General features: G+C 44.5%; 1 protein-coding gene across 1 annotated transcript in view; it reads left to right on the forward strand.

Annotated features, from left to right (window-relative positions):
* MYLIP (myosin regulatory light chain interacting protein) overlaps nucleotides 1–4,845 on the forward strand; it is a 25,099-nt gene extending 20,254 nt beyond the window's left edge. The window contains exons 2-5 of the mRNA XM_012557449.2: nucleotides 3–68; nucleotides 1,161–1,325; nucleotides 2,167–2,587; nucleotides 4,267–4,845. Coding sequence (XP_012412903.1) covers nucleotides 3–68; nucleotides 1,161–1,325; nucleotides 2,167–2,587; nucleotides 4,267–4,356 — 742 coding nt within the window. The 3' untranslated portion in view covers nucleotides 4,357–4,845. The remainder of the gene's footprint in view (nucleotides 1–2; nucleotides 69–1,160; nucleotides 1,326–2,166; nucleotides 2,588–4,266) is intronic.
* The last annotated feature ends 6,138 nt before the right edge of the window (nucleotides 4,846–10,983 follow it).

Consider the following 10,983-nt stretch of genomic DNA (forward strand, 5'->3'; position numbering starts at 1 on the left):
AGACTCCTCGTTGGTGTCGGGCCTGAAGGAATCTCCATCTGCACAGATGACTTCAACCCAATTAATAGGTCACCAAGCCCTCCTTTTTTTTTCTTAAGTCCTATCATGTGTATGGTTTTATCGCTGTGATCATGAACATAGAAAGGGGAGAGGGATTTACTAGACAGTCATCCCTTAGGAAGAAAATGTTTCACTTTCTGTATGTACATTCATTTTTTCAGGCCTTGACAGCCATTTAATTATCTCTAAAAATGCCAACTCAGAGTGGACTGGTAGGACAGTTAATAATTTTCAAACAACCCCACCAGCATGGCCCCCAGACACCCTTTAACTCAATACTGAGGTTACTCCTGAGGTTCACCCTTCAGTCAAAGACTAGACAGGTCTATAGGGCCAACAGTAACACACACGTGAGGACCGTGCTTCGTGGTTCAGTCATGGATACGAGAGTAATGGGCGCAGCAGCCCAGAAACAGAGACAAGAAGGCAGGAAGGGACAGGAAAACAGGACGAATGGGAACAGGGAACCCAGAGTGGAGAGGGGTAGAGTGTTAACACCTCATGGGGTTGGCAACCAATGTCACAGAACAATTTGTGTGTTAACTTTAATGAGCAACTAATTTGCTCTGTCAACTTTTCACCTGAATCACAATGAAAAAAGTGTATGTTAAAAAAATAATTTTCAAATAAGTCGTTCGCTGCCATAGAAACCATTTTCACCTACACACTCACATACACACGCAAAACGTACTCCAACACATCTCTCCGTGTATACACAACTGTTTTCCACATATCTCTGTAATTTAAGGAGTCCCTGGGTGTTGCCAACAGTTAAGGCACTCGCTGTTAACTGAAAGGTTAATGGCTGGAGTCCACCCAGAGGCACCTTGGAAGAAAGGGCTGGCAATCTACTTCCAAAATATCAGCCACTGAAAACCCAATGGCACCTATTTCTACTCTGACACACGTAGGGTCACCTGAGTTAGGGTTGACTCAACTGCAGCTGGTACTGGTTATCACCTAGGGAGCAGAGGGGTCATGTGGTAGTCCCAGACCAGGTGTCTGATTTTACTGTAGGGTCACGAGCAAATGAGCCTAAAATGGCACCCCAGCTCTGATGAATACCTCCTTCAGACTCATCTTCTCACCTCACCTTTTAGGATCGCGTACCCGGTGGTGCAGATGGCCACCCAGTCAGGAAAGAATGTGTACTTGACGGTCACCAAGGAGTCGGGGAACAGCATCGTGCTTCTGTTTAAAATGATCAGCACCCGGGCAGCCAGCGGGCTCTACCGAGCTGTCACCGAAACGCATGCCTTCTACAGGTACGTACCCCTGGTGGCTTTCTGCCGAGCGCCGGCAGTGCTCAGATTTCTGGGTGACAGCACAGCTCCTACCTTCTATTGTAGCCTTGTGTCTGCGAATCTGCCACAGAATTTCAGAGCTCAGCTGCTTTTCGACATTTGGTTCAGCGTAGAGTCCTTAGCGTACAGTCCTGCCTTCCACAGAAAACGCACACGTCTGAGCTGCACAGGCGGTTCGCCTGCTCTCTCCACCTTGTTTGCTCACACCGCCTCCTCTCCCGGAGATAGCCCGGGGTGGTCGGGCCTGCTCCACTGCTGCTTTTGCCCTTTTCCAGAAGTTTGACAGCGGACAGCACTCTTCTCTGTGAGAGCTGCCTCCTGAACCCCAACTGTGGAGTCAGAGTGTTTTAATCACAATATTGATACCCTCGTTTCAGGCAGGGGCCCTTTGAGGTAGAGTTGCAATTGGACTCAAATATTGGGAAAATGAAAGCTAAGAAATTTAATTGGTAGCATTTTTATTTTAAAATAGACACAAATTGTGGAGCAGAATGGAAAACTTGTAGAAGTTTTTAAGATAAAAGACTAGACTTCAAAGAAGACTTTCCTTCAGGCTATAGCTCATATCCCTGGACGGGGAGGCCCCCTCTCGCTGCTGCTTTACTGGAGGCACTTTGGAAACGCTTGAAAACTGTCGAGGTAGAACCGTTGAAATATTTAACACATAAAACTGGAGGTACTTCCTTTCAAGCATGCAGACGAGAATATCAAATGCCTGCCGACAGGAACGTTCTTTTAAGGTCTGATCAGGGAGACCCCTGGGCTTCTCCACACTGAGGCAGTGTCCACTCTCCCCCCACAGATGTGACACGGTGACCAGTGCTGTCATGATGCAGTACAGCCGGGACCTAAAGGGCCACTTGGCGTCGTTGTTCCTGAATGAAAACATTAACCTCGGCAAGAAGTATGTCTTTGATATCAAAAGAACGTCCAAGGAGGTCTATGACCACGCTCGGAGGGCCCTTTATAATGCCGGCGTGGTGGACCTGGTTTCAAGGAGCAACCACAGCCCCCGAAGCTCCCCGCTGAAGTCTTCAGAAAGCAGCATGAACTGCAGCAGCTGCGAGGGCCTCAGCTGCCAGCACACCCGTGCGCTGCAGGAGAAGCTGCATAAGCTGAAGGAGGCCATGCTCTGCATGGTGTGCTGCGCGGAGGAGATCGACTCCACCTTCTGCCCCTGTGGCCACACTGTGTGCTGTGAGGGCTGCGCTGCCCAGCTGCAGGTGAGTAGGTGCACGGGGCTCGCTCAGACCCCGACACGGAACCTCGATTTTCACCCCGAAGGGTTCTTTATATCCCATGACTCAAAAGGCACTGCCTGGGAGACATTTCGGATTAGCATACTAGTCCAATAGCAGAATGACCCTGAATCCAGCGTGTTTCAGCATCTGGAAGATCTCACTGTGCAGACGGGGAAACCAGGTGACACATCCAGGTAGCGGCTGGACCGGGGACCGGAATCCAGGCCTCCTGAGGTCTGGTCCAGGGTAGCTTCTCCCATTTGCATCCCACGGCCTGACACTCTGGAGGACAGTCTTTATTATTTGTTTAAAATGTCTGAGAAAGAAAGCTTCAATTTTGGGGCTATAGTTAACGCTTGGTTATCCATGGGTAGATTGATTGCTTTGTGATTATGTGTGATGATTTCCTTTTATTACTGCCTATCCCTGTAGGGGAGACCCTGGTGGCGCAGTGGTTAAGAGCTCAGCTACTAACCAAAAGGTCAGCAGTTCAAATCCATCAGGCGCTCCTTGGAAACTATGGGGCAGTTCTACTCTGTCCTGTAGGGTCACTATGAGTCGGAATCGACTCGATGGCAGCAGGATTGGTTTTTATTTTTGGTTTTATGCCTCTAGGTGCCTCTTAGATTGGCAGGTCAAACTAATTTTAATGTTAATCTACATACAAAAAATATAAATAAAACCAAAGCATCTCATGTATAGTAATTTTCCCTTTCTCGTACCTTACATTTCCTTTGACAATAATGTTTTCAGTTTGTCTTCATTTCTCAGAAGTGTTTGCTAAATGTCACTATGGTTTTCTGTAAAACCAGCCCTAAATAACATCTAGTTCTTTTACGAAAAAAAAAAACCCTGTTACCGTTGAGTTGATTCCGACTCACAGTGACCCTATTAGGCCAGAGTAAAACTGCCCCATAGGGTTTCCAAGGAGTGGCTGGTGGATTAGAACTGCCGACCTTCTGGTTAGCAGCCGACCTCTTAACCACTGTGCCACCAGGGCCTGAATTCAGAACTACTTTTCAGGCTCTACAATGGGCCAACGGGATGCCCACGTCATTCCTAAGAGCAGATTCTTTTGCTCTGATAAGATCTTTTCCCGGGAGCAGTCATGGATTTGTCCTTCTCTGCCCGCATATCCTTACCCTTGTGGCTAAGGCCGCCCTTACGGCCAACAAGGGGCACATGATTGCTGAAAAGCCAGCCAAGAATGTAGACCTGTTAGCTGAGACCAGGAACAGCCATGCTTACTGACCATCCTCAGGCCGACAACAGGCAGCTGAGCCAAGAACACACGGTCTCCGGAGGGTTTCTCATATCACTGCCCTAGGTGGACCACCTGTCTGTGTAAGGACCACAGCCCACAAAGAAGGACATATGTCTCTAGTGATGGCTTCACTCGCTGCGCCTTGGTTAGAGTTTGACTAAAATGCTAACTCATTTTCTTCAGTTTACACTGTTTGCTCTTTATAATATTGATTCTCAAGTCCCTTGTAAAGTACAAACATTCAAATCTGTTAGAAAGCAAAGATCTCTGCCAGTTGAAGGTAAAATTAATTGTGAGCGACCCTTACTTAGAACAGCTCACACAGTAAGGACCAGCGGTGAACGCTGAAGGCCGCGTCTATAAAGTGCTCTAACAGGTGCCGTGACTTCTCTTTCAGTCCTGTCCGGTCTGCCGATCGCAGGTGGAACGCGTTCAGCACGTCTACCTTCCCACCCACCCCAGCCTGCTCAATCTGACTGTAGTCTAACGCGACATACCGTGTGGCCATGAACTATAAAAGTCATCAGTTGTGGAGAGAAGAATTATTCCAACACCCATTTGCCATGTGAAGTTTAAAAAAAAAAAAAAGAATATAGTTACTCCTCGCTGCAAAAACACATCCGCGCGTAGAAGCAACACCTCCAGTGATGGTGGCCAGGAAGCGCTCTAGGACACAGACACATTCCAGGACTTTTTTTTTTTATGATCAAGTGAACAAATAGACAGAAATCCTCTTTGATGTCAGTTAAGTGGCAACATAGCCAAAAAGTGAGTACCGTTTAGGAAGTTTTGTTGTAAATCCGCTTAGTGTACCCCAAGGTAAGTTTCCTACCTGCAGCAGATTTTGTAAGAATTAATTTTAAGAATTTACTGGGTTCTTTCTGTATGGTCATGGAGCTCTGAACGTTTTTAATAGGAACCTTTTTCTTAAAGAAATAGTCATCGTTTTAATGTCATTTCTGTTTTAATAACTTGTCAAGAATGATTGGAAGAAACACAGATTTACAAACCAATTCGGTGACTTTTACAAAGCTGACAACAGAGTTGTCAGATTTCAATCATTCTGGCTGGTAGAAGACTGTGACTGGCTTCCTATGCCTTTGCCCTCCCCCTCTCTCCCCCGCCAACCTTTCAATTATAAAATGCCACCAATTTGGTTATGAGATTTATGTGGAGTAGTCAAGCACTCCTGGGGACTCTTGGTTTGATGGAATAGCTTGCTTTAAGATTGAAACAGGAGAGCATTTTCCTTGGGAAGGGAAACCGTTGCTCACTTGGAGATGGAACTTCATGGTGTACAGACAATGTAGTTCTTCATTTCTCCCAAGCACTCTCCTCCAGCCTCACCCATTGGTGTCGCTTTAGCTTGAACTCTCAAGCCTTCTGCAGCCTTATCATAAGTATCCTAGACATTGTATAAATTTTTTTTGGGGGGGGGTGTAAATGCTTAGTATTAACTTTTGGTTGTTCGTCTGTGTGCTTTGGAAGGGTTTCAGTTCTTTTTCTTTCTGTATTCTGAAAACATGTTTTCCACTTCCACTTGGGCATTTTGGACGCTGGTCAGCTAGTGGGTTTTCTGGGATGTAGGGAAACCTAGATGACCTTATCGGGTGCAATACTAGCTAAGTGAAAGCTAGAAACTACACTGTCACTTTACTGAGATTTCTGAGTATACTTTTCATATTGCCTTAATGTAGCAGTAATGTGTTTATGCATTTGTTTCTTTGCACAGACATTTTGTCAGATATTAAAACTCTACTTTTTTATGGCACATATTAGCATATAAGCCTTTATTCCAAGAGGTATTTATTTTTTCACTTGTAAAAAAATAATGTTTCCACATAAAGGACTCTGTTATATCCTAGAGAAACTCTGTCTTTTATATTCAAGATAATAAAGAGTTTAAAGCAAACGTGTTGTTTGTATTGTCACAGTTATTGTCACCTAAGCCAGTTTTATTCATTCAGAGAGCATCGCTAACCTCATGGCTGGTATCTCATTTGGTCTGACACATAAGATTTTAAATGTTTAGGAAGTTTGGCTCTAATCAAGCCGAACATTTCACGCAGTTATCCTCGCCTACGTTTTTGGTTGTGAGATTGGAATGTAGGTGAAAATGGAGTAACATACATGAGCCGATGAAAAGTAAAAACTGGGAAAAGAACAGGAAGATATTGGAGAAGGAAGGGAATGGTGAAGCTGGAAGTTAAACATTTAAACACTGAGCCACAGCTGCTGGTGGGTTCCCTGGTTAGGGCAGGTGAGTGCCAGTCTGGGTCCTGGTACTTAGGATTTCCGGCTATAGACTGGAGGACTGTATTCCTAGAAGGTGGCTAAGCTGCCGTTGCTAAGACCTCACTTCTTTACGCGTGCCAGTGTGCACTGATTTGTGTCACCCGGGAATGCTCTGGGGTGTACAGAACACACATAATATATGTAACGGACCATTATCTGTAGCAGTTGAAGGAAGTAGATAATTTTTTTAAGAAAAATTGGAGAGAGTTTATTTTCTACTATACTCATTAAGTAAAACCTGAGTTGATTTTCTACCAATTTCTAGGAATTAACTCATTTGTTCATTTCAGCACATTTATTGAGCCCCTACTAAGTTATTACTTTTTATTTCTTTTTTTTTTTTTTTTGTTTTATGGGCCTATCTTTGGATGAAGGGTGAACCTCAGGAGTGACTTCATTACTGAGCTAAAAGGGTGTCTGGGGGTTTCTCCAGTCTCTGTCAGAGCAGTAAGTCTAGTCTTTTTTTTTTAAGTTAGAATTTTGTTCTACATTTTTCTCCAGCTCTCTCCGGGACCCTCTATTGTGATCCCTGTCAGAACAGTCGGTGGTGGTAGCCAGGCTCCATCTAGTTGTGCTGGACTCAGTCTGGTGGAGACTGTGGTAGTTGTGGTCCATTAGTCCTTTGGACTCATCTTTCCCTGTGTCTGGTGTTCTTCATTTTCCCTTGCTCTAGATGGAGTGGGACCAGTGGAGTATCTTAGGTGGCCGCTCACAAGCTTTTAAGACCCCAGACACTACTCACCAAAGCAGAATGTAGAACATACTCTTTATAAACCGTGTTATGCCAGTTGAGCTAGATGTTCCCCGAGACCATGGTCTCCAGCCCTCAGCCCAATAATTTGGTCCCTCGGGGAGTTTGAATGTGTCTGTGGAGCGTCCATGGCACCTTGCTGGTTTTTGTTGGAACAGAGGGACAAACAGAAAGGAGATTCCCTGGGAGTGGGGAGGAGACTGAACTTCGTTTTGGACATGATGCATTTGAGATACTTAGTAATAGGCAAAGCTGTAGTCAACTGAAAACTTGAGTTGGAACTTCCAGAGGATGATAAAGAGAAGCACTTGGTGGCCATTGTATTTAATGGACATTTGAAGACATGGAGGAGTATTAAAGGGGGGAAGGAATAAGGCTGAATATAGATTGAACTAGATACAAATTTCTTTGAGAAAGAACAGGCAGAATGTAAGAGATAGAAAGCTAATCCAGGAGACAATTTCAAAGAGGCAGGTCAGCTATGTCAAAAACTGACAGGGTCAAGGATTTGGGTACCAAGAAAAAGCCACAAAACGGGGCCATATTAGGAGGTCCCAGGTCCCAAGGAAGAGTGTTACATTTTGAGAAGTGACAAAGACAATGAGGGAGCCTGACGGCAGTGAGCTGAGCACGAATATGAGGCAAAGAGATGGAGCAGTAAATGAGGGTCAGCGTGCATTTGGTGGTGAGGATGGCACCACAGGAGGAGGCAGGGTCCAGAGCACGGTTTGGGTTTAGTATTTTAAATGGGAAAACAAGGGTGGGCATAGAGAAGAGAGCCAGTGGAGAGGATAAGTCAAAAGGTACAACAAAGGAATAATTGGCAAGACTAAGACTTTGAAATTCTGGAGAGCCTGAAGCTTCAAGAAGCCGTTCTCCTAAAGATGTAATTTACAAGACTGGAACAAAAGCATGCTTTTGTCTTTCTATTGAGGGTGACAAAAATCAGTGGTGAAGCTAGAAATGTTTTTCCCCACCCTAGCCCATTACAATATGTATGCTCTATATTTATTCTGTCACAAGAGGAGAGCTAGGATGCAATGCTGGTATATTCTGAGGGTTGTCGCCTTAACTCCTCCATTGAACGCTGAGGGTCAGAAGCCCCACAGGAGACTACACTTGGATAAAGCATGAACTCTTCCAAGAAGAACTTGAGAAAGCAATACCCTGGAGAACAGAAGTTTGGGCAAATTTCCAAACACAAGCATAGGAAAAAGTACACGTATGAATCGCTGCAAGTATGCCTGGAGGAAGAAGGATGCGAAGGGTGCCTGGGTATTTAGAGCTCAGAACAAACTAGGCAGGCTAAAGCTTTTAGTATAGTTTCCACAAGCAACAGAAAAAGAAGCCTTAATGGGGTTTGAGCACTATTGAAATTTAATGTCAAATGCAGTCGTATTCATTTTTCCTATTGCTAATCATATTTGATGGCTTCTCACAGAAATCCTAAATGATTGCAAATTATCCATATTTGCAAAATCTTGAAATGGGTTTGTAAAAAACTGCAAGATATTAAAGAGGTAGCCCTATTCCTTTTGAAAACAAAACCCTGTCAGGACCACGCAAATTACGTGGCTTCAGCACACCCGCCTGTTGCTTAAAGAAAACGATGTCAAGCAATGGCCAAACACCTGTTGTTCATAAAACTTAGCTGGTGCTAAGGGGAGAAAACAAGGCCAAGGTGGAAGCCCTGCCGTCAAGGAGCCATTCTCCTGATAGAGAAGGAAATACCTATGCACAATCCTTGAGGAAAAAAAAAAGAATCGTTCTAAAACCATATTATATATGTATTCCTGTAATTTTACATCATAGACACTGTTTAGAAATAGAGGGTGTGAAGTAAGGAGGTAACTATAGATTGGATGAAATAAGTAAGGCTTTTCTGAGGGGATTATATTTATTAAAATGTTTAACAACTTTCTCAAACTAGGTAAAAAGATAAAATTCAACTATATTTTGTCTACAAGAGACATATAATACTAAATGACACAAATTAAATGTCACTCTGATATGAAAGTATAGGCACGGATATACAAGGCAAACAGATATTTAAAAAAGGAATAGCAATATTCATACCAAATGAAGCAGAATTAGAGGTAACAATATTTAATGAAATAGGGATAGTGTGTGTGTGTGTGTGTGTGTGTGTACATGTACATGGGCATGTTTCCAGGCTTTCTATTCTGTTCCATTGACTTATCTGCTTATCCCTATACCAAAACGAAAACTGTCTTACTTAGGGTAGGGGTGAATCCTCTCCCACAACCTTACTCTTACAAATGGTCTTGACTGTTCTTGGCTTTTTGCTTGTTCATATAATTTTTATAATCAACTTATCAAGTTCCATGAAGAATTCTGCTAAGATTTTGATTGGAATTACATGAATCTAGGTTTTGATTTGAAGAAAACTGATATCTTGATGATACTGACCATTCCTATCCAGATGATATATCTCAAGGAAAGCTTTCAGACGCAGAGGAGTTGTCTTTGTCTTGAAGTGAGTGCAGAATTTGCATTGGTGGGAAGGAAAACAGAGCATGAGAACATGGAAGAGCCCACGAGAGAGGGGCAAAGGGTATGACAGAGAAGACAGGAGGAAAATGGAGCCAGGCCAGAGAGAGGCTTGGCTGCTAGAGTAAAGAGTTTGATTTGATGAGCATGTAAAAGCCACCGTAAGATCTTTGTTCGTCAGATTCATCCATCCTTTACTCGTTAACGTAGGCATTGATTTATATTCATTCAGCAAATACCTATTAAGCACCTATTATACGTCCAATGGCAGCAGTGGTGGTTCAGGGGCAGAATTCTCGCCTTTCATGCAGGAGACCTGGGTTAGATTCCCAGCCAGCCCACCTCAAGTGCAGCCACCACCCGTCTGTCAGTAGAAGCTTGCATGTTGCTAGGATGCTGGACAGGTTTCTGCAGAGCTTCCAGACTAACGTGGCCCAGGAAGAAACGCCTGGTGGTCTACTTCTGAAAACCAACCAATGAAAACCCTCTGGATCACAATGGTTGGATGGAGCATGAGGATGGCACAAGACTGGGCAGCGTTTCCTTGCGTTGTACATAGGGTCACCGTGAGTCGGGGTTGACTCCTTGGGAGCTAACAACCACGTATATCAGGCTGTCTGTTAGGGCCAGAGCAGTGGCTCTCAACAGGGGCAGTTTTGCCTCTCAGAGGGTATTTGGCAACACCTGGAGGTGTTTTTGATTGTCACAACCTGGAGGTTGTGTGCTTTCGGGCATCGGGTTGGTAGAAGCTAGGGATGCTGCTAAACATCCTACGCTATACAGGACAGTCCCCACAAGAAAGGATTTTCCTGCCTCAGATGTCAACATTGCTGCTTTTGAGAAACCCTGGACTAGAAGATACAGATGTGTGAGATGAAGTCCTGGCCCTCTGTCATGGATTGAGTTATGTCCCCCCAAAAAAGTGTGTATCAGTTTGGCTGGGCCATGATTCCCAGTACTGTGTGGTTGTCCTCCATTCTGTGATGGTAATTTTATGTTAAAGAGGAGTAGGGTTGGATTGTAACACCCTTACTAAGGTCACATCACTGATCCAATGTAAAGGGAGTTTCCCTGGGGTGTGGCCTGCACCACCTTTTATCTTACAAGAGATAAAAGGAAAGGGAAGCAAGCAGAGAGTGGGGGACCTCATACCACCAAGAAAGCAGCACCGGGAGCAGAGCACGTCCTTTGGACCTGAGGTTCCTGTGCTGAGACGCTCCCAGACCAAGGGAAGACTGATGCATCACAAGGACCTTCCTCCAGAGCCAACAGAGAGAGAAAGCCTTCTCCTGGAGCTGATGCTCTAAATTTGGACTTGTAGCCTACTGGACTGTGAGAAAATAAATTTCTCTTTGTTAAAGCCATCTGCTTGTGGTATTTCTGTTATAGCAGTGCTTGATGACTAAGACACCCTCCAAGGACTACCAGGGGTAGCTGAGACTGTAAACTAATCATTCCAGTCTAAGAGGCTCCACATCAGACGCAGGGACTGGGGACTCTGGAAAAGCAGAAGATGCCCCTGACTTCACTCGGGGTTGGAAAGATTTCTGGAAGAAA

Source organism: Trichechus manatus, unplaced genomic scaffold (genome assembly GCF_000243295.1).
Source record: "Trichechus manatus latirostris isolate Lorelei unplaced genomic scaffold, TriManLat1.0 scaffold00103, whole genome shotgun sequence".
Classification (NCBI taxonomy): domain Eukaryota; kingdom Metazoa; phylum Chordata; class Mammalia; order Sirenia; family Trichechidae; genus Trichechus; species Trichechus manatus.